At 48.3% G+C, this 27,581-nt stretch overlaps 1 protein-coding gene and 1 long non-coding RNA gene across 10 annotated transcripts in view; one reads left to right on the forward strand and one right to left on the reverse strand.

Moving 5' to 3' along the window:
• The window catches only part of ARHGEF10L (Rho guanine nucleotide exchange factor 10 like), a 131,127-nt gene that overhangs the window by 31,025 nt on the left and 72,521 nt on the right, over positions 1–27,581 (reverse strand). For all 9 annotated transcript variants that reach the window (XM_081923454.1, XM_081923453.1, XM_081923452.1 and 6 more), the window contains 5 exons: positions 22,579–22,700; positions 18,197–18,283; positions 17,200–17,420; positions 15,325–15,479; positions 3,103–3,248 (listed from right to left, as the gene is read on the reverse strand). In XM_081923454.1, the coding sequence (XP_081779580.1) occupies positions 3,103–3,248; positions 15,325–15,479; positions 17,200–17,420; positions 18,197–18,283; positions 22,579–22,700 (731 nt within the window). The remainder of the gene's footprint in view (positions 1–3,102; positions 3,249–15,324; positions 15,480–17,199; positions 17,421–18,196; positions 18,284–22,578; positions 22,701–27,581) is intronic.
• LOC309377039 lies at positions 784–4,454 on the forward strand. The gene is made up of 3 exons (XR_014171398.1): positions 784–873; positions 1,767–1,887; positions 3,804–4,454. It is a non-coding gene; the product is annotated as an uncharacterized lncRNA (long non-coding RNA).

Below are 27,581 nucleotides of genomic sequence, written 5' to 3' on the forward strand. Positions count from 1 at the left end.
TTTCAAAAAGAGGGAGGCATCTACAGAGGAGATGGAGCGAATTCCTGGGTGGAAGGGCACTCGCTTCGGTCTGAGCCCGTAACCAGAGCTCTGCTGCGTGCCGCAACAGCGCCACACGGTGGCCGACCCAGAGGACTAGCAGGGCAGAAAGGCATTTTGCGGTGAGGGACAGATCTGTCACACACACACACACACCCCCCAAACCAAACTCTTTAGGGCCAAGGGGGTTGTGTGCATCTCTACAAGAAAGGGCAGTTCTATTTCTTGAATATATTTCTGTACCGCTCACTCATAGAAGATGTCAACACGGCGTGTGATGACATGTGGAAATGCAACATGAAGCCATTTTTTTTTTAAATGCAAAAAATAAAACAGACTAAGCCGTCGTAAAAACAATAGAATCGTGGAGAGGGAAGGGATTCCCCCCCCCCCCCAAGATCAAGTAGCAATCTCAGCAATCTCAATGTAGCAATCTCAACTGATGGCCATCCAAACTCTGCTTACAAACCTCCCAGGAAGGAGAGTTCATCACCTTCCATAGAATCATAGAACTGAAGAGTTAGACAGGACCCCGAGGATCATCTAGTTTGCACCCTGCTTTGGTTAGACATTCCGCCTTACGTTAGGAACAGGGGGTTGGACAAGATGTCCCTCGCGGTTCCTTCGCTATGATTCTACGAAATCAGGCTTGCTAATTGGCTAGCTTCACATATATATAAAGCACTGATTGGCTGGCCTTTCTGATGTCACAAAGCCAGCACAGGCTATGAAGGGGTTCACCAGGTTTTCAGATAAGGGGAGGTTCCCAGCCCTACCTTCTGCATGCAGAGCAGATGCTTTGCCACTGAACTCCCACCCTTCCATAAATATCAAGTAGGTTTCTAGTCCTCATTGCGCTGAATAAACAAAGGGCTGGTTTAAATAGGAGCCTGCCTTCTACCAAGTCAGACCATTGCTCCATCTTGCTCAGATTGTCTACACTGATGGAAAGCAGCCCTCCAAGCTTTCCGATGGGGAGGCTGTTCCCAGCCCTACCTGGGGATTCCAGCCGTTGAACCAGGGACCTATGACATGAGAAGCATAGGTCTCCCTCTCTATTATGATCTGGACAAAAAATAAAGCAGGATCCTAGTCCTCATGGTTCTGAACCAAAAGCCGATTTACCGTAAATAGGAAGCTTCTGATGGGATCAGACCATTGGTCCGCCTGCACTGGCTGGCAGCAGCTCTCTAAGGTTTCATGGAAATGTAGAGTTGGAAGGGACCCTGATGGTCATCTAGCCCAACCCGCTGCAATGCCGGAATATACAGCTGTCCCATACAGGAATCGAACCTGCAACCTTGGTGTGATCAGCACCATGCTCTAACCAACTGAGCTATCCACTGTCAAATGGCTCTCCCTGCCAGAAAGTTATTTCGGATGTTTAGTCTGAATCTCCTTTCTTGCCACTCAGATACATATATCAGCCCCTGCCCTTTGGAGCAGGAGAAAACAAGCTGGCTCCATCTTCCATGGGGAAGCCCTTGAGATCTTTGAAGATGGCTCTCATATCTCCTCTGTTCCAAGCTAAACATCCCCAACTCCCTCAAGCGTTCCTCATCAGGTTTTGTTAAAATGACTGGGCTTGGCATTTTCACGCCCGCCACCTCGAGCAACCTTGGAGAAATGGGGGGGATCTAAATGCAATAAAGGAATAAACCTGAATAATCCAGGGGCGACAGGGGGAGGTTTAGGTGAAGGTTAAAGGCACATTTGTTTGCTTATAGCAGAAGATGGAGAACTACCCGGCTCGCAGGCCAGATTGCATGCAGCCGCCAGACCTGATTTCTCTGCAGAGTCCTTTATCCCCCAAGCGAACTACACCTCACCTAGGCCTGACAAGAGACAGTGAGAGCTCAGGGGTGGTACCCAAGGCAGGTTTGGATGATGAGGAAGAGGGAGGCAGCATCCTGCAGGCAGTCAGGGATGCAGTTTCAACCATCGGGAAGAGCCAAAAATCATTGAAAGCATCATCGCTCAGAGGGAGAGAAGTTGGAGAAGATAAGTTCTCAGGCAGGGATGTCTTGGGAATGGATGGTAAATGGAGAAATGTGGATGATGAAGAAGAAGAGTTTGGATTTGATATCCCGCTTTATCACTACCCGAAGGAGTCTCAAAGCGGCTAACCTTCTCCTTTCCCTTCCTCCCCCACAACAAACACTCTGTGAGGTGAGTGGGGTTGAGAGATTTCAGAGAAGTGTGACTGGCCCAAGGTCACCCAGCAGCTGCATGTGGAGGAGCGGAGACGCGAACCTGGTTCCCCAGATTATGAATCTACCACTCCTAACCACTACACCACACTGGCTCTGGATGGAGAGGGCTAGGCCAAGGAGTGTGGGGGTGAGGTGGGATTGCTATGAGGAACTATGAAAATATGGAGCAAGCCATTGTGTCCGCAATGAAAGCATTGCGTTGTCTGGGTTTGATTCATTGACAATAATTTCTGATCAAATCCCACAAGCCTCTGCACCTCTGCCATTTGCTTTCTCTACGCCTGACAGGCACGTATAAGCATTCTAAACACACAGGCCAGTTGCTTCACCAGGCATCCTGAGCCATAAAGATAGTATGTAACTTTGATGCAGTTTGTTAATCTTTAGGTAGATCATAAGGGCCAGGAAGAGAGTTCACAAGGAGATGGTAAATACTACCTGTTCTTCCTTTCCTGTTTACTGCTGTTTATGACCTCCGGAGTTTCCTAAAAGCATTCCTCCTGGTTTCCTATTTTATTTACTCTGAACTACGTATGCATGCTCAAATGAGCTCTTTGTAGTTTTAACTTTAACGTGGGTTTTTTTTAAAATGCTCAGAGGAAATCTGATTGGTTCTTACGAACACTGTGTAAAAAGTTCTTTTGTGAATAAAACGACCTGGGCCAAGGGGTGGATGGAATTATTATTGGCACCTCCTCCCAGAGTCTTGCTGGTCAAGCCTCGTGTGTATTCTATTAATCAGGGTCCAATCCTTCCTTGCTTTTGGAACACAACAAAGGAGCATGTACAGAGTTCCAACGCAGGCAGGAAGCCAGCAGAGGGGTTTCCAGAGGGGCATAAAACAGCCTACCTGTGCCTTCAGGGTGGCGGCGTCGAAGACGGTGACTTGGTTTCCGCAGCTGGCCCACACGGCATCTTCCAGGGTCAAAAGGGTCCGTACTGGTGCCAGCCCCACCGTCAGGCAGGCGGGCTCAGCCTCCAGGTCCCAGAACCCCCCTGAAGCAAGACAGAGTGAGAGCGGCATTAGAAAAGGGGGTGGCGGCTGTCAACAGAAAGCTTTTTTCTAGGGCAAGGACTGTCAGGGAGCATTGCATGGAGCAAGACTCGGGCAGCCTCAAATCCTAGAAAGCAGGCGTCGGATTGGCTTGGCCTGAGCTGGCGCAGAACCTGGGCAAGCTTGTCAGCTCTGATGCACTTTGTATGTGGGAAGCCCCAAATTCAATCCCCTGCGTTCCCAGCTGAAAGGATCCAGTGACAGAGAAAGGGGGTCTCTCTTTGCCCAAGACTCCAGAGAGCTGCTGCCAGTCAGAACAGGCAACACCAGGGTACTTGGGCAAATTGTCCGAGCTGGTACGTTGCGGCTTCCTAGGTTCCTTTCTAACTAGCCAGGCATAGGCAAACCCGGCCCTCCAGGTGTTTTGAGACTACAATTCCCATCATACCTGACCACTGTAGTTGTAGTCCCAAAACATTTGGAGGGCCGAGTTTGCCTGTGCCTGTAATAAGCCAACTAAATTCTTCAGGATGTTGAGATGCTACATTATTTCATAGCTCAGATCCAAACTTTATCCACGGACAGGAAAAGCTTCTGTTTGAGACCCCGGAGAGCTGGTGACAGGCCATATTATCACCAAGTCGTATCATTGCAGAGTTGGAAGGAACACCCATGGGCTATCTGGATCCAACCCCCTTCAATGCAGAAATCACAGCTGAAGAATCCCCGACAGATGGCCATCCAACCTCCGTTAAAAAGTCTGCAAGGAAAGAGAGTCCACCATCTTCCAAAATAGACCATTCCTTTTTCTCCATCTCCAGATGTTTTGGACTATGATGTCCACCATTCACAGCTGGCTGGGACTGAGGGCTGTTAACAGTCCAAAATGTCTGAAGGGCACCAGGTTGGGGAAACCTGGTGTAGAACTGGTGAGCAAATGCTCCTGCCTTGTGTAAGGGACCTTCAGACATTCGGGTCTCATCAACCAAACACAATGTGTTCTTAGGAAATCCTTGGTTAGGCAGACATTCACACAGCAAGTGGAAAAATTTACACTGACATTTTCTAACGAGGTCCCAAACAGGGAATTTTGACCCTGAAATGACGGGAAAACCACCAGGGAAACTTCTCTGAAACCTCGCAAAAGGCAAACGAGGAAGGGGAAAATGTTCTTTACCTGTCTGGTTCCTCCCTTTGCCTTCCTCCCTCCCGCCATGTTTTCTGGCGAAACATCAGCTGCAGGCCAGCAAAACATACAAAGCAAGCATTGTTTAAGGCTTCTTATTTGTTTACAGTACTACACACAGATCCAGCTGTGCAGATATTTGAATCTGCAATGGTTTAGTTACTAATCCCTTATGTCTGGATAAGTGAATTTCCATATAAGGAGCTTTCGGATAGCGGGACCTGACTGTACATTCCTGCCATGCCAAAAACCAGAGGTTTGTCTGGATAACTCACACCAGAATGTGAACTTTCGAGTCTTGCCCACTGTACAACACCTCTCAGAAGCTCCTCTGCTCTGCCAGGGATCAATCTTCCCTGCAGGATTGAGCTCAGGGGAAACTGGGCCCGCTAATTGGCTAGCTTCACAAACAACACTGATTGGCTGGCCCTTCTGACATCACATCCTGTGGAGCAGAGCCATTGTGGCCAGCAGCATTCACCAAAAACCTTCTCCTCTGTGATTTTGTCCAATTCTCTTTTAAAGCCATCCAAGTTGGTAGCGATCACAGCCTCCTGAAGGAAGGAGTTCCGCAGTTTAACGCTGCGCTGCATGAAGGAGGTTTTTGGGAGGTTGTGGACTCACTTTCCTTGGAGGATTTTAAGCAGAGGTTGGAAGGCCATCTATCATGGAAGCTTTTAGTTGAGATTCCTGCATTGCATTGCAGATGACCCTCGGGGTCTCTTCCAACTCTAAAATTCTATGATTCTCTGCCCTGAATCTCCCAATACTGAGCGTCAACTGATGTCCCCCTGTTCTAGTGTTATGACAAAAAGGTAAAGGTAAAGGTACCCCTGCCCGTACGGGCCAGTCGTGTCCGACTCTAGGGTTGCGTGCTCATCTCGCTGAAGAGGCCATGAGAAGAGACTTCCGGGTCACGTGGCCAGCGTGACGAAGCTGCATCTGGCGAGCCAGCACAGCACAGCACACGGAAATGCCGTTTACCTTCCCGCTATAAAGCGGTACCTATTTATCTACTTGCACTTAAGGGTGCTTTCGAACTGCTAGGTGGGCAGGAGCTGGGACCGAATGACAGGAGCTCACCCCGCCGCGGGGATTCGAACCGCCGACCATGCGATCAGCAAGTCCTAGGCACTGAGGTTTTACCCCCAGCGCCACCCGTGTTATGACAGAGGGAGGGAAAAAAACTTTACTCCATTTTCTCCATGTTGACTCAGCAACACATACCAAACTGGAGTGGGGGCTATCAAGCAACACTCTATAGCTCTAATTAACTTTTTTCCCCCACTCCGAAAAAGAGATTCTGATGCTGTAAATCTGAACCTGGTAAAACTACTCCAGTTACTCAGGGCTGCCTTGGATTTAAACTGAACCTCAGAGGGTCAAAAACAAGGCATGGGCGGCCAAACATATGGGAAATGAGTCTTTTATTTTCCTTCGAAACAGCCCAGCCACTGCCAAGCCCTGTAGAAACAGGCTGCGCAGCTCCTGAATGTGTGTGTGTGTACGTCACAAATAATAAAAAATAAAAAATGAAGAGCTGGGACAGGAAGCACCCTAACAGCGGAGGGGAGAGGCAATGCTGTCCATTTGCCCAAAGCCCCACACCACAGCTCCCTGGGCAAACCACATGTCAGCAGGCTAGGGAGCGAGCTCTCCCCACTGATATGGCAAGCTGAAGGCCAGATTGGTAACTGGCAAAACCACAGGAAGCTCCAACACACACACCCAGCATCTCACCGCAAATCACACACCAAATGGCACTATTACGTTCCCGGTTATCCACTTCGCATCAACATTTCTCCCCCTCTCAGCGACGCAGGCACCGTTTTTCTCTGTGAATTGTAGCTCTTACCAGCTAGACAGAAGCATCGCTATTTTGGACGGGATCTCAGTGATTTCCAGCCAAAAGGAAAACGCTCAGAGGGAAAGTGCTGGAGATGCGCGGCGGGTGGGGTGGGGGTAGGCCTTGAAGTGAAAAAAGGCTTCCCTGGCTGAATACAGATATACAAAACTGTGGTTTTGGATGTAGAGAGATACCTGTTCTCTGTGTGTACCCTGCTTTGGTCAGACATGCCACATTGCCCAAGGAGTGCGGGGTTGGACTCTATGATCATACGAAACCAGGCTTGCTAATTGGTTAGCTTCACATATATATATATATAGCACTGATTGGCTGGCCTTTCTGATGTCACAAAGCCACCAACCTGTGCTACCCCAGGGCTATGGAGGGGCTCCCCAGGTTTTCGGATAAGGGGACCTTCCCAGCCCTACCTGGAGACCTTTTGCATGCAGAGCAGATGCTCTGCCAATAAACTCGCACCCTTCCATAAGTATCAAGTAAGTTTCTAGTCCTCATTGTGCTGAATAAATAAAGGGCTGGTTTAAAATAGGAGTTACCAAGTCAGACTATTGCTCCGTCTTGCTCAGATTGTCTACACTGACGGGAAGCAGCCCTCCAAGCTTTCGGCCGGGGGCGGTCCCTCCCAACCCTACCTGGGGATGCCAGGCGTTGAATAAGGGACCTATGACATGACAAGCATAGGTCTCCCTCTCTATTATGATCTGGACATAAAAATAAATCAGGATCCTAGTCCTCATGGTTCTGAACCAAATAGGAAGTTTCTGCTGGGGTCATTGACCCACCTGTACTGGCCAGCAGCAGCTCTTTAAGGTTTAATAGAAATGTAGAGTTGGAAGGGACCCTGGCGGTCATCTAGACCAACCCGCTGCAATGCTGGAATATACAGCTGTCCCATACAGGAATCAAACCTGCAGCCTTGGCATTATCAGCCCCACACTCTAACCAACTGAGCTACCCAGAGTTTCAGACAGGGGGGTATTCCCAGTCCTGCCTAGCTATGCTCCCAGGAACTGAACCAGGGACCTTCGGCCCACAAAGGCAAGTCCTTTCCCATGAGAGCTATCGCCTTTCCGCATTTGTCCTGCCCTTTACCAACGAGAAGCCCACATCGAGCCCGAAGACGAGCCACTCCCCATCAAAGCGAGTGTCAGAGGCAGCTTCCCCTTCACTCAAAGGGCAGGGCCACCACAGGGAACGGGTTGACCTCTCCCACCCACAGGATTGCCCTGAGCTTTGGGCGCTGATGATGAGTGACCCTGCTTTGTGCCGGCCTTGAAGGAAAGGCTGCGGGAATGTGGCCCACAGCGGTCTCGAAAGCGGAAGGACGCCGACGGGAAGGGGAAGATCAAAAAACCTGAAAGTGTCAGCCGCCGCTGCCAGCTCTGCTGCAAGGGCAAAGGAGGAGAGAGAGGGAAAGCAGAGGGAACTGTCAAAGGCTGCCCTGCTGTACCAACACAGCAGACAGCCAGGGGATTCTTAATGGGCTTCGGCGAGGCTCCCCAGTGCCCTGATTCCGGGACGCAGCACAGCTTCAGTCTGTCACCGGCCCCATCTAATGCAATCAAGATGCAGAAAGCTCCTTTGTATTATTCAGCAGATGAAGGAGGATGGAAAGCCGAGGGGGTCTCACACCATTCAGGGTCTCTCTTGCAGCCCACCCAGATCACATCTCCCCGCAAGCACGCACACATGACATGTCGTGCACATAGAAGGAAGTTTCATATTATCCAATAGTTGACTGGATATGCCACCTTTTCCTCCAGGATTGCTCCAGGTGGCACCCTGTTTAATCCCAACAACAACCCTTTGAGGTAGGTTCCCTAGGTGGCACAATGGGTCAGTGCGTTGGGCTGTTAACCAGGAGTTTGGTGGTTTGGCTGTGGGCAAGATTCCTGCATTGCAGGGAGATGGGCTAGGGGTCCCTTCAAACTCTACCATTCTATGATACTAGGTTAGAAAGAACAACAAAAGAGGTTTAAAGACACTTTCAAAGGTAAATCTTTTTTTAAAAAATAGTAATATAAAGGTAAAGGGACCCCTGACCATTGGGTCCAGTCATGACCAACTCTGGGGTTGTGGCACTCATCTCGCTTTATTGGCCGAGGGAGCCAGTGTACAGCCTCTGGGTCATGTGGCCAGCATGACTAAGCCGCTTCTGGCGAACCAGAGCAGCGCACGGAAACGCCGTTTACCTTCCCGCTTGAGTGGAACCTATTTATCTACTTGCACTTTGATGTGCTTTCGAACTGCTAGGTTGGCAGGAGCAGGGACCGAGCAACAGGAGCTCACATAAGCACTGAAAATTGGGAAACACTGGCCTGCGAGCGCTCAAATTGGAGAACAGCCTCTACCAAAGGCGTCATGGACTTTGACGACACTCGAACTCAAGGTGAAAGGGAGAAACGAGCTAAGAGGAAGGCACGTTTGGCAAATCCTCTCCACGACCAACTCCCACCCAGAAACCTATGTCCCCGCCGTGGAAGGACGTGCAGATCCAGAACTGGCCTCCACAGTCACTTAAGACCATATTTGTGGAAGACAATTTTACTAAGCTATGAGTGATCACCAAAGAAAAAGGATTCTAGCTTAGGCTGAAAAAAGGCAGTAACTGCCCCCTGCCCCCAAATCACTTGGGAAGCTGCTTCATCGCTGAGTAGGGATTTGAACCCGTGTCTCTCCCAAAGCCTAGCCCGGCGCTCTAACTGCTGCAACACAACAGGCACACAAAATTCTAGTCACGCCTCTTACCTGATGGAGGCAAGAGAGCAGGTGGCAAAGTTGTGCAGGCACCAGCCTACTTTGCAAAGACAAAATTTACATTTCTTGCTCCACTCACTTTTGCCTCTGGCCCCACCCACCAGGGGGCACCCAGTCCCCAAAAGCTTGCCCGGAAGGGAATACGGCCTTCTGGAGGCCCGTGCACCTGTTCTACAGTATTACCGTATTTTTCGCTCCATAAGACGCACCTGACCATAAGATGCATCTAGTTTTTAGAGGAGGAAAGCAAGAAAAAAAATATTCTGAACGAAACAGTGGATGTATGATTTTTGTGGTTCATGCTGTGGCCACAGACATGTGATCTGATGGTGAATTTGGGGTGACCTAATGCAAAGATCCTGAGGATCCATGTGGATCCGTGCATTGTAACCACATTTTTGCACCATTGCAGCCCCAGGAAACAGTAGATGTGTGATTTTTTTGGTGCAGGCTGTAGCCATGGACATCATATCATATCGTAAAACCTTTATTGGCATCACATACAACATCCAAAAGAGATCAATACAGAATTACCACTTCCCCAGTGGCACAAAACATTTGCTAAAAGAAAGGAGGCATTTGCTCCATAAGACGCACAGACATTTCCCCTTACTTTTTAGAAAGAAAAAGGTGCGTCTTATGGAGTGAAAAATACGGTGTTTACCCAACCTCGTAGGATGGTTGGTCACTCCAAGATTTTATCTTCGAGGGGGAGAAAGGGCAGAATTGGAAAGAGCCTCTCTGCCTAATCGGGCCGGGATTAATCTCCCTTTCCCTTCCCACCCCCCGCAACCTTTTGAGTCTGTATGTTTTTCAAAGTGATTTGTGTCTAACCCCCCCCCACTGCCCCGCCTCACCCCCCATTCTCCACGTTCCATTAAACACTCGCGATCTGCGCCTCGTTGCCTCCGTTCCGGGGTCGTAAACGGATGTTTTCTCGCGGAGCCTCCGATCTCCACTTGGCAAACGCTTTGCGTTTATTAATTAGCGTCTCATAAGCCGGTTATGGTTTTTAATTAAAGTGTGTCTGCCTGGAAGATGGAGGGGGGAGGTGGGGAGGGGGGAAGGTGTCCGGGGGAAGGGGGCGAACGAAAGCTTGCCGTCTCCCAGGCAGATGTGGGTGCGGCCGATCTGCCGCTCGCATCTGCAAGGGGGTCGGCGCCACCTCTGTCGGGCAAAGATACCTTGTTGGAGGCGCACCTGTTTTCTCAATAGCTGGGAGTCTGGTGTTTCTCCATGCATTGAAAGGAGTGAGGAAAAAGGAGCAGAAACGGTTTCTGATAGCGTCAGAAGGTGCAATGGCTACCAGCCCTGATGGCTGTTGCTCTGCCTCCGTTAGCCAGAGGCAGTAAATGCCCCCGAAATGCCAACTGCTAGAAATCACAGGTGGCGAGGGTTGCTGTTCAGCTCAGGTGATGCTTTGCAGTTTCCTATTGAGGCATCTGATTGATCAGCTCTGGAGGGTAGGACTCGGACCAGGGTGGATAAAAATCAATGATTTTTAAAAATAATAATAATCAAAAAAATCAATTTTTAATTTAAATCAGATTTGTTTTTTAATTTAAATTGGATTTTTAAAATAAAATGCTTTTGGAGGGAAAATCTTTCTAAAGGTAGTTTTCTATTTAAGTTACATTATAGTCCAAACGCTATTCATCAGGAAATAAGGATTTGTTGTAAGTTTTTCATGTGTGCTAAAACTCAGTTTAAGGTGTTTTTTTTTAAAAAAAAGTTGAACCACATCAGTTAACAAACATGGATACATACGCTGTAATGTTATTGCTTTAGTTAAATAAATTGTTTAAACTGTTATTAAGGAAAGGATTGTTTTTCTCCTTCCAATAAAGAACAGCAGAAAAGCTGTCCAAATATAAACGGTTAGCTTATTAAACCTCACAATCATTTCATAGTTATCGGTCTACGTATTTCTAATAGTATAACCAAATCAGTAATTTTTGATATAACTGTAAAAACTACTCTGACAATTTATTATTCCCAAAATGAAACCTGGTGATAAATATTAAGATTATACCAGCAAGAATGAATATTTCTGCTAAGAAAAAATTATTTAAATCAAGTTTTATTGACTAGTGATTTAAATCAAGTCTTACTGACTAGTGATTTGATTTAAATCAAATCTACCCTGACTTGAACCAATGGCTTCAAGTTACAAGGAGATGCCAACTAAACATCGGGAATAACTTTCGGACAGTAAGAGCTGTTCGGCAGTGGAGAGAGGTTGTGGACTCTCCTTCCTTGGACGTTTTTAAGCAGAGGTTGGGTGGCCATCTGCCGTGGATGCTTTAGCTGAGATTCCTGCATTGGAGGGGGTTGGGGGGCAGATAGCCCTTGGGGTCCCAACTCTACAATTCTATGAATCTATGATTCTATGGTGGGACGAGGGTGGCGCTCTGGGTTAAACCACAGAGCCTAGGACTTGCTGATCAGAAGGTCGGAGGTTCAAATCCCCGCAACGGGGTGAGCTCCCATTGCTTGGTCCCTGCTCCTGCCAACCTAGCAGTTCGAAAGCACGTCAAAGTGCAAGTAGATAAATAGGTACCACTGTGGCGGGAAGGTAAACGGCGTTTCCGTGCACTGCTCTGGTTCGCCAGAAGCGGCTTAGTCATGCTGGCCACATGATCCAGAAGCTGTACGCCAGTTCCCTCGTCCAGTAAAGCAAGATGAGCGCCGCAACCGCAGAGTCAGCCACGACTGGACCTAACGGTCAGGGGTCCCTTTACCTTTACCTATGATTCTATGATCCTTGGGTTTGAATGAGACAAGGCAACTCATTCAAAAGAACCCAGCCAAATTGGACAGTTGAGCGCACAAATGCAACCAAGCAGATGGCTCCGCGAAGCACAACCTAAGAACCTGGCTGCCACACCAGGCTAGTGGCCCGTCCTGTTCTCAAAGTGGCCAACCAGATGCTCATTATGGGAAAACCCCCAAACAGGACCTGAGTGCAAGAGCAACTCTCCCCTCCTGCGGTTTCCAGCAAGTCACAATCGGAAGCATCACTGCTTCCAACAGTGGAGGGAGAAGGCAGCTGTCATAGCAGCAGCCTTACTCTCTTTTAAAGCCATTCTATAATAATAATGGGACATGGGTGGTGGTGTGGGTTAAACCACAGAGCCTAGGACTTGCTGATCAGAAGGTCGGGGGTTCGAATCCCCGCGACGGGGTGAGCTCCCATTGCTCGGTCCCTGCTCCTGCCAACCTAGCAGTTCGAAAGCACGTCAAAGTGCAAGTAGATAAATAGGTACCACTCCGGCGGGAAGGTAAACGGCGTTTCCGTGCGCTGCTCTGGTTCGCCAGAAGCGGCTTAGTCATGCTGGCCACATGACCTGGAAGCTGTACGCTGGCTCGCTCAGCCAATAAATCGAGATGAGCGCCACAACCCCAGAGTCGGCCACAACTGGACCTAATGGTCAGGGGTCCCCTTTACCTTTATTATAATAATACTACTTTATTATTTGTACCCCGCCCATCTGGCTGGGCTTCCCCAGCCACTCTGGGCAGCTTCCAACAAAGATTAAAAATACATTAAAATGTCACCCATTAAAAACTTCCCTTCAGATATCTTCTAAATGTCAGGTAGTTGTTTATATCTTTGACATCTGATGAGAAGGTGTTCCACACGGCAGGTGCCACTACCAAGGTGGTCCTCTGCCTGGTTCCCTGTAGCTTTGCTTCTTGCAGTGAGGGAACCACCAGAAGGCCCTCGGCGCTGGACCTCAGCGTCCGGGCAGAACAATGGGAGTGGAGACGCTCTTTCAGGTATACTGGGCTGAGGCTGTTTAGGGCTTTAAAGGTCAGCACCAACACTTTGAGTTGTGCTCAGAAATGTACTGGGAGCCAATGTAGATCTTGCAGGACCGGTGTTATATGGTCTCGGCGGCTTCTCCCAGTCACCAGTCTAGCTGCCACATTCTGGATTAGTTGTAGTTTCTGGGTCACCTTCAAAGGTAGCCCCATTCTAGCTGACCCATCGCTCTAAATTATCATAGATTCACAGAACTGCGGGGTTGGAAGGGACCAGTGGGTCATCTAGTCTAACCCCGAGCAATGCAGGAATCTCAGCTAAATCATACGTGACAAATGGCCCTGGAGAAGCAGATTCCATTGCTCAGCTTTGCACTGTGTACGGAAGTACCGCCTTTCTGGAGACAGTTTGCTGCAGTGGTTAGAGTGTCGGACTAGGACCTGGGAGATCAGGGTTCAATTCCCCACTAGGCCATTAAACAGCTCGCTCAATCCGTTGACTAGAGGCTTGATTTGTTTTTAAGGAAAGGTGCATAGCTCAGTGGCAGAGGTATATAAGGCAGCTTCCTAACATCATTTCAAATTCTTGTGAACAACTCCCTATTCACTCCCTAATTACATAGCCCTTTTTAATACGCCCCCAACAACTAAAATCCTCAAACATTCTAGCCTTCCCTCATCGGGGAAAGTATTCTAACTCCTTGATCTTTTGAGGGTTGCCTTTTTCTGACAGAGGCTTCCCCTGCCGTGTGTTTTCAGTATGAAAAAACGCTCTCTGTAAACAGAGAAGACCTCAAAAACAGCAAATCAAAGCGGCTTTGGAGCAAACAAAAGATGACCCTAACCTGGCATGCAAACACACAGCGAGACAGAGGCATGCACAGGTGACATTGCCCTGCGCCTGTGACGTCCGGCGTGCCTGGTGAAATTAGAGTGAACTGACCCAAACGAGAGAGAGAGAGAGAGAGAGAGAGAGAATATTCTCTGTTCATCAAACATTTACAGGGAATGAGAATTTAAAGCACGCAGCTGACAGGCTTCAGTGGCCGTAAAACAGCCACCCTCCCTGCCGTCAGAGGGAACTGACAGCGAATCAATAGGAAATTACAGAGCGCTCAAATTGGAGGTTTTGTCTCGAGATCTAAACTTGAATCCCAGACCCTGCATTTTAAAAGCCAATTAGCATAAAGATTTTACTTCATTTTGACGGTGGGTGGGGTTTGGAGTGAGGGTACAGAGGAAGGTTCCCCTCTCCCTGCCCATACCCCCCCCCCCAATCTCTTTTGCCATCTGCCAGAAATAAAAATAGATTTTAAATGAATCAAAAAGCACAAATTGCAAGAGAAACTGCTGCATGCTTGAAACGCTGGAGAGCCATTGCTGCCAGTCAGTGCTGACCAGGAATTCCCAAACTTGGGTCGCCAGCTGTTTTTGGACTACAACTCCCATTATCCTTAGCTAGCAGGGATGATGGGAATTGTAGTCCAAAAACAGCTGGAGAGCCACGTTTGGGAAATACTGGTGTAGACAATCCAGAGCTAGATGGACCCTTGGTTGGATTTGGCTTCCTACATTCCTTATCTGAATCAACCCTTTATTCTATGTACAATGGGGACTAGAAGCTTGCTTTGCTTTTAAGGAGAGGACCAGTCAGATTCCTCCAGGAAGCCCACTGACAAGGCATGACAGCATAAGCAGCCTGGTGGATCAAGCCAGTGGCCCGCCTAGTCCAGCATCATGGTCTTATGGTAGCCAACCAGATGCCCCAAGGGGAAGTCCATAAGCAGGACCCAAACACAAGAGCCCTCTCCCCTCCTGTGGTTTCCTGCGACCGCCATTCAGAAGCGTCCTGTAACAATGGGGAACCCATAGCTGTCAACTTACAGATTTGAAAATAAGGGACCGGCAGCCTTGGAGATAAGGGATCAGCAGCCAAAATAAGGGATTTTCAGAGCACAGGTATGTTCAACTTCTGAGCCCCTGTGAGCCAAAGGCAGAAAGCCCAGCCAGCAGCCAAATGAAGCCTCAAGCGGTGGTTCCCACAGCGCAGCAACCCGGCAAAGGGGATGCAGCAAGGAAAACCACCGTCACCTCTCCGCTGGGAAGCGCTGAGCGAAGGCCAGTCCCCAGGCAACGCAGCCGATTTGATCGGCACAAGGCATGCAAGCTCCACCCCCCAGTCATTCTTAGACTCCTTATTGGGTGAGCAATGCAGCCAAGCAACACAGTTGGAGCCTCCCTCCTCCCTGGCCGGCAGGGAGGGAGGGAGAGGAGCTGCTTCCTTTGAAACGCGGAAAATTTAAGGGACATCATCAATAAGGGACAGCAGCGGGACACGGCGCTGGGATAAGGGACTTTCCCGCCAAATAAGGGACAGTTGACAGCTATGGGGGAACCTGGTAGCCATTGATCGCCTCCTCCTCCTCTATGAATCTGCCTTGCCCTCTTCTAAGGACCAAGCCAGGGTCTTGCCCAACCGGCTATCTCCACGGGCGCCGATGCTCACCGCTGGTTCTCGCATAAGCAGCCACTGTTCCATCCTGTAGGCCAGCAAAGAGGTAGTCCGGGCTGTGCTTCAAGCAGAGGACTGGCTGGAGCCCCGGGCTCTTTCCCGTCAGGAGGCACTGCGTCCCCATGTCCACACTTCCATAAACCAGGATGCTGGAGGGAGAAAGAGCAGAGCTCCGTTTAGAGCGCGGATTGAGGACGGAGATGAACACAGGAAAACTGGAACAGACAGAGCGACCCCTGGTGGGTGATCAGGGAGGTGCAGGAGAAGGCCTTGTGCGTGTTTCGCACACACAATCATGTAAGGTGAGAAAACCCCAGCGTTCAAATCTCCAACAGCAAACCTGTTAAGAGTTCTAATCTGTATTGTAATCATGTTATACTTGTAAAATCAAATAAAAATTATTTCAAAAGAGAGAGAGAGTTTTAATCTGCTTTTAGTCTATTTGAACCTTTTTGAAAGTCTTAGGTTATTGTTGCAAATTCTTCTTACAGGTAATTTTATTGTTTGGTCCCTTCTGAAAAAAACACACCGGGAGGGTTTTTTTTCCCAAACAGTATAAGATTTTGACAAAATAAATTAATTTTAAAAATTCAACAAGACAGGCTAACGTTAACGATTTTATGGTTTGCTTTTTAAGGGGGGGAGGGAACCAAAGCCCTTTGCGAAAAGCCAAAAATCACCACCATCAATGCAATTTAAGTTTTTCAGAACAAATGCAATTCATAATCGACTCAAGAATTCAGCCACCCCCCTCAAAAAACATAGCCCAACCCAGCCTAAGCAAACTGCCAACAATTTGCTGTGCCATCAATGCAGCCTGAGTCCAATCACCTTCTCAAGGCCACTGGTGGGGCAGAAGGCAGGGAGCCCACCAGTAGATGGCGCTAGAGCAAAAGAGAGGCAGAGCCAACTAATGCTCATTTTGTCCCCATCCTCTTCCCTGCTGGCTTTTGCAAGGGGTATCCCTAAGGAGAAAGCTGGCAGGCAAGGTCATACCCTGGTCTGAGTGTAAGTAAGAGGGCAGGGAGGTTGGGGCTGACTGGGGCTAATAGGTAAGGGCCCCACTTGCACTAACAGACCAGCCAACACTGAGAAACAAGAGAGAAGTTTGTTGGCACAAAAATGGAAGCAGGAAGAACTACCGACAAAAGAAGAATGGAGGATGAAGTTGATGGACTATGCAGAATTAGATAAATTAACAGGAAGGAGTCGAAACCTGCAGGATCAGAGATTCTTAGAAGACTGGAGTAAATATATGAACTATTTGGAAAGTAATTGTGATGAACAGATTACGCTAGTAGGACTGCAAGAAGTTTTGTAAGGTAGATTATTTGAAATATTGCAAGAAAGACTATGAAGAGATTTATTAGTTAAGGACAATTAAATGCAATATAGAAATTAAGAAATGCATAATAAGTGATAAAGAACGGAAAATCATCAGAGGTGTTGATGGAAGTCTAAAAAGGATTGTATAAGATGAGAAGTTTTGTTGTATGACTGTTGGAACTGATATGTTAAATCAATAAAAATGTATATACAGTGGTACCCCTGGCTATGTACTAAATTCGTTCCGGAGGTCTGTTCTTAACCTGAAACTGTTCTTAACCTGAAGCACCACTTTAGCTAATGGGGCCTCCCGCTGCTGCCGCACGATTTCTGTTCTCATCCTGAAGCAAAGTTCTTAACCCAAGGTACTATTTCTGGGTTAGCGGAGTCTGTAACCTGAAGCATATGTAACCTGAAGTGTATGTAACCCGAGGTACCACTGTATATAAAAAAAGAGAAGTCTTCAGGGGCAGAGCCAGCCTGATCACCTGAAGAAGGCTCCGTTGTGTCGCCCCACCAGAAATCACACACACGCTTCCTCACCTGCCGTCCTGCAGCCCAAGGCAGATCACCGGCTGTGGCGGCAAGGCCTGGTCAGCAGACGTCTCCAAACCATCGGCTCTCTCTTCTTCGCTCCTCTCGGGAATGTATTCCGAGCACAGGACCTGGGCGGAAACCGGAAAGGACTTCACAGTGCGGGGCGCTGCCCGATTCAGGGAAAAGATTTCGACCTGGCCGCCAGCCCCCTCCTGCCCTCCGCCGACCTAGAGGAGTTGAGAAGAGGAGGAACAGAGAAGGAATTCTCCTAAAGAAGTATTCTTGCAATCGTGGAGGGACCTCAAGGTTTATCCAGTCCATGAAGGACCTTTTGAGGTGGTCCACTCCACCATCAAACAGCTCTTGCCACCCCAAATTGTTTCCTAATATTTAACCTTTCTTGCCATTTGATTTGAGAGCAGCAGAAAGCAAGCTGGCTCCATCTTCCACGTGAAAGGCCTTCAGGAATCTGAAGATGGCTCCCACTTCCTTCAACTGGATTTGTCTGCCCTAAATCTCACTGGCTTTAGTAAAGGTAAAGGGACCCCTGACCATTAGGTTCAGTCGCGGCCGACTCTGGGTTTGCGGTGCTCATCTCGCTTTATTGGCCGAGGGAGCCGGCGTACAGCTTCCGGGTCATGTGGCCAGCATGACTAAGCCGCTTCTGGCGAACCAGAGCAGCGCACGGAAACGCCGTTTACCTTCCCGCCGGAGTGGTACCTATTTATCTACTTGCACTTTGACGTGCTTTCGAACTGCTAGGTTGGCAGGAGCAGGGACCGAGCAACAGGAGCTCATCCCGTTGCAGGGATTCGAACCGCCGACCTTCTGACCGACAAGTCCTTGGCTCTGTGGTTTAACCCACAGCGCCACCCGCGTCCCTTATTATACCGAATTGCAGTTGCTGCTGCAAGCATCAGATGATGTCCCCACCCCAAAAAAAGCAAGGAGGAGGCTCGTCCCACAGTCAGTGGCAAGCCCCCACTTCGCCACACAAACTCACCCAGAGATAGCCTTGCGGCAGAGAAGTGCTAACAGCGGAGAAACCCAGCAAGGAAGAATGGACCGGGCTGTGGACGGCAGCACCAAGCTGAAAAGAGGATAACAAAAAAAAAGGGGGGGACATTTAGGAACACACAAAGTTGCCTTCTTCTGAGTCAGTTCATGGGTCCAGCTAGCTTCGTACGGACTAGACTGGGCCTCCAGTCCAGAGTTTCAGGCCAGAGATCCTTGGAGATGGGACCATGCAATAATAATATTTTTAATAATAATAACAACAATCAAATAAAGCTGAATGAATAATACTGAACTACATGGTCCAGGGCATAAGGCATCCTATGATTATGTACTGCTCAGAACTCACAAAGGAAATTCTAAATAATAATAATAATAATAATAATAATAATAATAATAATAATAATACCGTCGTACCTTGGTTCTCAAACATAATCCATTCTGGAAGTCCATTCGACTTCTGAAATGTTCGAAAACCAAGGCACGGCTTCCAATTGGCTGCAGGAGCTTCACAGGATGAGTGCCACTACCGAGAAGGCCCTCTGCCTGGTTCCCTGTAACCTCACTTCTTGTAGTGAATCTGACCTCAGTGTCTGGGCTGAACAATGGGAGTGGAGATGCTCCTTCAGGTATACTAGGTTGAAGCCATTTAGGGCTTTAAAGGTCAGCACCAACACTTTGAATTGTGCTCAGAAACATACTGCGAACCAGTGTAGGTCTTTCAGGACCGGTGTTATATGGTCCAGGCGGTCACTCCCAGTCATCAGTCTAGCGGCCACATTCTGGATTAATTGCAGTTTCCGAGTCACCTTCAAAGGTAGTCCCACGTAGAGCGCATTGCAGTAGTCCAAGCGGGAGATAACTAGAGCACGCACCACTCTGATGAGACAGTCTGCAGGCAAGTAGGGTCTCAGCCTGCGTACCAGATGGAGCTGGTAGACAGCCGCTCCGGACACAGAATTAACCTGCGCCTATATGGACAGCTATGAGTCCAAAATGACTCCCAGGCTGCGCACCTGGTCCTTCAGGGGCACAGTTACCCCATTCAGGAACAGGGAGTCCTCCACACCAGCCTGTCCCGTCCCCACAAAAACAGTACTTCTCTCGTCAGGATTCAACCTCAATCTGTTAGCCGCCAGACTCTTACCATTCGATTTAGACCAGGCACAGGCAAAGTCGGCCCTCCAGATGTTTTGGGACTAGAATTCCCATCATCCCTGACCACTGGTCCTGTTAGCTAGGGATCATGGGAGTTGTAGTCCCAAAACATCTGGAGGGCCGACTTTGCCTGTGCCTGGATTAGACTATGAAATAGCTAAGCTTTGCAGCGAGAGCTAAGCTCTGCCATGCGGCGCATGAGTCGATTTCCCCTCAACCTAGAAAAAAGGGGGGATCCAAAACTTTCCATGTCCCCCCCACCCTGAAAAATAGAGCACAGCAGTCTTTCACCAGAGGTGAAATGCAGGGATCCCTTTGAAACCAAAGGACACACTTTACACTGTTTTTTTTAAAGGCCCCCTAAGCTGTCCCAGATCCTCTAGGGTACAGGAGGAAAGGACATGTTGGAGTCAAAGGAGCTTTGTGGATTAATCATAATATATGTATCCAGACGCCGTGCCTCCCCCCCCCCGCCCCCCGTTCCAGCTGCTTGCCTTCATCATTTTTTCCCCCCGAACCGGGTGGTTGCATTGAAACCATAGATCATCAAAAGAAGTAAAATCTGAAGCCAGCCTGATGGAATAAAGCTTTGGCAAAGAAAGAGAAGCGTTGCGGGTGGGGGACGATGACTCTTCGCCGTCCCCAGAGGAAATCTCCCCGGCATTTGGTCTAATTAGACAAAACGGCAGCCAGGCTTTCAGGAGAGAGAACACACACAAAACCACAAATACACACAGAGAGAGAGAAACCGCCACTGACACACACACACAGCTGTTCCCTCCAGAACTGGAGGGGTGGGGTCAAGATGGATGCAGCCACTGGCCAGGAAGCTTCTGCATTCGCCGCTAATTGGATTTTTTTTTGGGGGGGAGGGGGGTGACATTGAGAAGCCCTCTGCAGCGCTAACGATGGGAAGTAGATTTCCTCCGGTTCTTAAAAGTGGAAAGGATTGCTTTACTGGATGCAAGGAGAGCAGGTGGTTCGGGAGCAGAGCCCATGTTTTGAACAAAAGCAAGGTCCCAGGTTCAAATCCTGGAGGCAGCAACCAGGGGGAGGACCCGAACCGGCAGGTTCAAACGATGGGCAAGGAGTTTGATTAAACATTAGGAATAATTTTCTGAGAGCAAGAGCTGTTTGATGGTGGGACAGACTCTCTTGGAAGGTGGCGGTGTCTCCTTCAGCGCAGGTTTCTAAGCAGATGCTGGGTGGCCACTTGTCTGGGATTCTTCAGCACTGCAGGGGGTTGGGCTGGATGACCTTTGGGTACCCCTTCGAATTCTACAATTTTGATTCTATCGCCAGGTAGGGCAGAGAGAGACACACATACATACTCCGGAAGGGTTCACTCTGAAAGGCGCCGAAGGGAAAGGATTGCTTGACGGCATAGGAAACAGGAAGCTGCCTTCTACGGAGTCAGACCCTTGCTCCATCTAGCTCCATATTGCCTGCACTGGCCGGCAGCGATGGCTCTCCAGGGTTTTAGGCAGGGAGCTGTTTCCCAGTCCTGCCTGGAGACGCCGCCAGTGGGGATGGAGCCTGGGTCCTTCTGCATGCCAGGCATGCCTCAAAAGATTCCATCAACGGCGTCTCCGGAAAATTTTACACATCACTTGGGAAGACAGGCGAACTAAAACCAGTGTACTGGAAGAAGCAAAGATCACCAGTGTGGAAGCAATGATTCTTCAACATCAACCTGGTTGGACTGGTCATGTTGTTTGGATGCCTGATTATTGTCTTCCAAAGCAACTGCTCTATTCCCAACTTAAGAATGGAAAGCGTAATGCTGGTGGTCAACAAAAGAGACTCTCTCAAGGCAAATCTTAAAAAAAAATTCCTCCCAGTAGTACCATAGAGACCAGCTAAGTTTGTTATTGGTATGAGCTTTCGTGTGCATGCACACTTCTTCAGATACACTGAAACAGAAGTCACACCCATATATATATATATATATATATATATAGTAGAGACATCACCTTGCCAACAAAGGTCCATATAGTAAAAGCTATGGTTTTCCCAGTAGTGATGTATGGAGGCTGATTGCCGAAGAATGGATGCTTTTGAATTATGGTGCTGGAGGAGACTCTTGAGAGTCCCATGGACTGCAAGAAGAACAAACCGATCCATTCTGAAGGAAATCAGCCCTGAGTGCTCACTGGAAGAACAGATCCTGAAGCTGAGGCTCCAATACTTTGTCCACCTCATGAGAAGAGAAGACTCCCTGGAAAAGACCCTGATGTTGGGGAAAATGGAGGGCACAAGAAGAAGGGGACGACAGAGGATGAGATGGTTGGACAGTGTTCTCGAAGCTACGAACATGAGTTTGACCAAACTGCGGGAGGCAGTGGAAGACAGGAGTGCCTGGCGTGCTCTGGTCCATGGGGTCACGAAGAGTCGGACACGACTAAATGACTAAACAACAACAACAACAATATATATATATATATATATATATATATATATATATATATATATATATAGTGAGAGGGTGGGAATGGGTAATTGGCTGATAGGTGTGGTAAACCAGTTGATGACTGTTAACGACTGCAATTGGTCTTACAGGAAAAAGCAAGGGATGAGATGGCCAAAAATAGCTTTATCAGACCAGGTCTCTCCATGGTTTTAAGTTTGGTAATAAACAGTAAATTCTTATCTCATTATACATGATGAAGCTATTTTTGTTTCACTCAGCCTTTGATCTAGAACCCTGAGGACTAGAAACTCAACTTTATATTTGGGGCCGGGCGATAACTGGTTTTCAACCAGCTAAGACTTCACGATACACTGATATATCACAATGTCTGAAATAAGGATGGAGCTATATACAGCAGAGGCATTGGCTGGCTTCATGGTTTCCCCCATATTGTGATTTTTGCATGATTCGCAACATATTGCCGGGTCCAAAATTATGAAACCAATATTACAATATGCACTTCAGAATGGTTTGGGAGGATATATTGAAATATCTCCCAGCCCTTGAAGCTTAGTGGCTGAGTTCTTGCTCTGCATGCAAAAATCCCCTAGCAGCATCTCTAGCTAGGAGTGGGAACCTTCCTTGTCTGAAATCCTGGGCAGCCGCTGGAAACCAGTGCAGACAGCACTGTGCTTGGATAAACCAGGAGACTAAACCAGTAGAGGGCAGCCATTTAACCCATACTTCTTCTGGCCCATCTTGTCCTTTAGGCCCCATCGGGGCAGGGCGTGGGTCTGTCTTACCTGAAGGTCCAGAGCTCTGGAAGAGAAGGCGGGCATGCGGGAGACCAAAATGGGGCACCAGAAGGGGGCTTTGCACTTCTTGTCCTCTTCCGGGCACAGCCAGCCAGGCTGGTTTTCCTCACCTGCAAGAGAAGAGAGGGAATCTGAGTCACACATCCTTCTGGGCTCAGGTGTTTCCTGCTTGGCAGGGGGTTGGACTCGATGGCCCTTGTGGTCTCTTCCAACTCTATGATTCTATGATTCTATTCTATGAAACAGCCACCGGTGAAGCCATCAGTGTAGGAGACAATAGAGGGGGTTGAAATGGATGAGTCTTGGTGTCGCTCCCAACTCATCAATCCTACGGTTTGGGAACAAACAGAGGGGATGGTGCAGAGATGTAGGAAGACAGGAAGCGCTCCATCTAGCCCAGTGCTGTCTTACACTGGCTGGCAGCAGCTCTCCAGGATTTCAGCCAGCAAGCATCTCCCATCCCTACCTGGGATTGAACCTCAGTTTTTCCTTAAAAAAAATAAACCAGGTATATCGTGATGTCTAGCTGGCGATATATCACGATGTTGAAAACCAGATATCACCCAGCCCAGTGTTCACCTCTACATGGTTCCATCCTTATTTCAGACATATACCACGATATAGTGATATATCACAATATATTGGTATGTCACGATGATTGGCTGGTGATATATCATGAAGCTGAAAAACAGCTCCATCCTTATTTCACAAGGATATATCTCTATGTTGAAAACCAAATATCACCCAGCCCTAGTATTCGCCTCTACATAGTTCCATCCTTTTTTCAGACACCGTGGTATTTTGGTACATTGCGATGTTTAGCTGGTGGTATATTGCAATGTTGAAAACCAGGTATCACCCGGCCCTAGCTGGCAGGGACAGTGGGCTCACAAAACGTGGGCAGATTTTACGTATGTGATCACGGTTTCGAACGGGGTGCTGAAAAATAAATACATTTTTTTAAAGGGTGTGAGAGAGCCTTGCCTATAGGGCTCTGGAGCAGGGGTCAGCAAACTTTTTTCAGCAGGGGGCTGGTCCACTGTCCCTCAGACCTTGTGGGGGGCCGGACTATATTTTGAAGGGGGAAAAAATGAACAAATTCCTATGCCCCACAAATAACCCAGCGATGCATTTTAAATAAAAGCACACATTTTTCTGATGTAAAAACACCAGGCAAGTCCCACAAATAACCCAGAGATGCATTTGAAATACCGTGGTACCTCAGGTTAAGTACTTAATTCATTCCGGAGGTCCATTCTTAACCTGAAACTGTTCTTAACCTGAAGCACCACTTTAGCTAATGGGGCCTCCTGCTGCCGCCGTGCCGCCGGAGTACGATTTCTGTTCTCATCCTGAAGCAAAGTTCTTAACCCGAGGTAATTTTTCTCGGTTAGCGGAGTCTGTAACCTGAAGCGTATGTAACCTGAAGCGTATGTAACCCGAGGTACCACTGTAAAAGGACACATTCTACTCATGTAAAAATACGCTGATTTCCGGACCATTCGCAGGCCAGATTTAGAAGGCGATTGGGCCAGATCCGCCCCCCCCCCCGGGCCTTCCCTTCCCTACCCATGCTCTGGAGACTTGCGGGAGTTTCCCAGGACCATTCTGTACCCCAAAGCACAATGTTGGGTTTTTTTGGGGGGAGGCAGGGAGGATAGATGCCAAATTAAAGGTCAGAAGTCTCCTTGTGGGGACGCCTTTGTTTGCACGCTGAAAACCTGCAGAGGTCCTTCCCCCACTGCTCTCTCCCTTCAAGAGGTATTAAAGCAGAGGTTGGAAGGCCATATGTCATGGATGCTTTAGTTGTGATTCCTGCACTCCAAGAGCTTGGGATAGATGACTCTTGAGGTCCCTTTGAACTCTACAATTCTAGGATCCTAAGGCAAATAGAAGGGGAAGAAATGGAGACAGTGAGAGATTTTACTTTCTTGGGCTCCATGATCACTACAGATGGTGACAGCAGTCACGAAATTAAAAGATGCCTGCTTCTTGGGAGAAAAGCAATGACAAACCTAGACAGAATCTTAAAAAGCAGAGATATCACCTTGCTGACAAAGGTCCGTATAGTTAAAGCTGGACCATAAAGAAGGCTGATCACCGAAGAATTGATGCTTTTGAATTATGGTGCTGGAGGAGACTCTTGAGAGTCCCATGGACTGCAAGAAGATCAAACCTCTCCATTCTGAAGGAAATCAGCCCTGAGTGCTCACTGGAAAGACAGATTGTGAAGCTGAGGCTCCAATACTTTGGCCACCTCATGAGAAGAGAAGACTCCCTGGAAAAGACCCTGATGTTGGGAAAGATTGAGGGCACAAGGAGAAGGGGACGGCAGAGGATGAGATGGCTGAGTTTGACCAAACTGCGGGAGGCAGTGAAAGACAGAAGTGGCTGGTGTGCTCTGGTCCATGGGGTCACGAAGAGTCGGACACGACTAAACGACTAAACAACAACAACAACAGTGATGTTGGGAAAGATGGAGGGAACAAGGAGAAGGGGACGACAGAGGACAAGATGGTTGGACAGTGTTCTCAAAGCTATAAACATGAGTTTGTCCAAACTGTGGGAGGCAGTGGAAGACAGGAGTGCCTGGCGTGATCTGGTCCATGGGGTCACAAAGAGTCAGACACAACTAAACAACTAAACAACAACAAAAGGCAGCACTCTCTGCATTACCCTCAGCAGCTATGGGGGGAAAGAAAAGCAGCAGCAAGAAAATAAAATCAACGCTCCTCCACGTTTAAAAAAGAAACACACACACACATCTTATTTTTAAGTGGAGACTGCAGTCATTTTCCCCCAGGCGCTTCAGATTAAAATAGGCCAACAAACTGCTTTTATATATATATAAAACCAAGGAAATCAAATCATCAGTGCCTGCGGGAAGACGGGAATTCAAATAAGCTTTTCAAATGAATTTCTCTCTCTTTGCCACCCCCCCCCCCAGCCAAACCTTTCTCTCTTCCATTTAAAAATAAGGCGAGGGGGAGAGAGACTTTCTTGCTGCAGCAGTTTTGCTCGAGTTCAATAGGGAACGGTGATAAGAGCATCCTGAGGGAGCTCGGAGGAAGCTGGAACGCAAAAAGGAGACTTTTGAGGGCGCCCGAAACTCTTCGCTGCTCTTTTTCCTCCAGTTAATGAGGAGATTAAAGGGCAGGAGGTGCTCAGAGCGGCTGCTCAGAAGGACGACCTTGCAATGTCACTCGTTTTTTGGGTTGGGGCTATTTTTCCTCCTTCCTTCAGTGATGGGACCTGCTCTGTTTCAGGCACTTAAGAGATGTCACCTATCCCTGTTTAGGGAAGTTTTTAATGATTGATGTATTAATGTGTTTTTAACCTTCTGTTGGAAGCCGCCCAGATAGGCAGGGAAGGAAGGAAGGAAGGAAGGAAGGAAGGAAGGAAGGAAGGAAGGAAGGAAGGAAGGAAGGAAGGAAGGAAGGAAGGAAGGAAGGAAGGAAGGAAGGAAGGAATTATTATTATTATTATTATTATTATTATTATTATTATTATTATTGGGGCCGCCTCTCCTGGTATGCCCCGTGGAGGACCTTAAGGTCCACAAATGACAACATTTTGGAGGTCCCAAGTCAAAAAGTGGTTAGATAGGTTTCAACTAGGGCCAGGGCCTTTTCAGTACTGGCCCCGACTTGGTGGAACGCTCTGTCACAAGAGACCAGGGCCCTGTGGGGCTTGACATCTTTCTGCAGGGCCTGCAAGACAGAGCTGTTCCTCCTGGCCTTTGGTTTGGACTCAGTCTGACCCTTATGTTTTCCCTCCCCTTATGGTTTTGACTTTTAAAATGAGGCTGCATTTTAAATTGCATTTTAACCTGTATTTTAAATTGGGGTTTTTTATTTTCCTATTATGTTTCTACTGTGATTTTACTGGTGGTAGCCGCCCTGAGCCCAGCCCTGGCCAGGCAGGGCAGGGTATAAATAATCATAATCATAATCATAATCATAATAATTTCAACAAGCCAGCATGAGCTTGCCTTCCAGCACCAGCACCGTGGCAGGAAGGAGCGCCTTGCTGACTAGTTCTCCGCCAATCGCCTGCTGCTCCCCCAAAATGGTTGCCCGCAATTAATGTGAAAACGCAAACCCAGCATCCTGTTTTCACAGCGAGAACCCAGATGCCACTCTCCTCTCTGGTAGCATCACTGCCTCCATCTACGGATCAAGCCAGTGGCTCATCCAGCTCAGTCTCCTGTTCTCACAGTGGCCGCAGGAATCCTGGTGGCACTGTGGTCTAAAACAGCAAAAAGAGCAGAGGGAAAATTTATATACAAATCCCATATAATGGGATTCCACCAGGCTGGGGCCAGAGCTGAAAAGGCCCTGGCTCTAGTTGAGACCAATCTAACCACCTTGCGACTTGGGACCTCCAAAGTGTTGTCATTTGTGGATCTCCACAGGGCATACCAGGAGAGGCAGTCCCGTAGGTACGTGGGTCCTAGGCCGCATAGGGCTTTAAAGGTCAAAACCAGCACCTTAAACCTGATCCTGTACTCCACCGGGAGCCAGTGCAGCTGGAAAAGCACTGGGTGAATATGCTCCCATGGCAGAGACCCCGTGAGGAGCCTCGCTGCAGCATTCTGTACCCGCTGGAGTTTCTGGAACAGCTTCAATGGCAGCCCTGAGTAGAGCGAATTACAGTAATCAAGCCTGGAGGTGACCATCGCATGGATCACTGTGTCCAAATCAGGGCGAGAAAGGACCAACTGCTTAATACGGCAACTGCTTAAGGGACCAACTGCTTAAGACCAATAGATGGGAAATATTATCAGGTTAGAAGGAGAAAAACGTCCCAGACACTCAAGTGTCTGTCTTTCCTTCCTGAAAATTTAGATTATACTCCTGACGTTCACGGGGGATGAAAACAGTATAATTTATTTTCTCCTTCGCTGGGAAACTCTGGGAGTGGCGGCTGGGATCTTTAATTACAGAAAAATCAAAAACACAATGCGAAAGGCAGCTAATTAGATGCGGGAA

The sequence above is a fragment of the Podarcis melisellensis genome, assembly GCF_964234715.1.
Source record: "Podarcis melisellensis genome assembly, chromosome: 8".
NCBI classification, from domain to species: Eukaryota; Metazoa; Chordata; class Lepidosauria; order Squamata; family Lacertidae; genus Podarcis; species Podarcis melisellensis.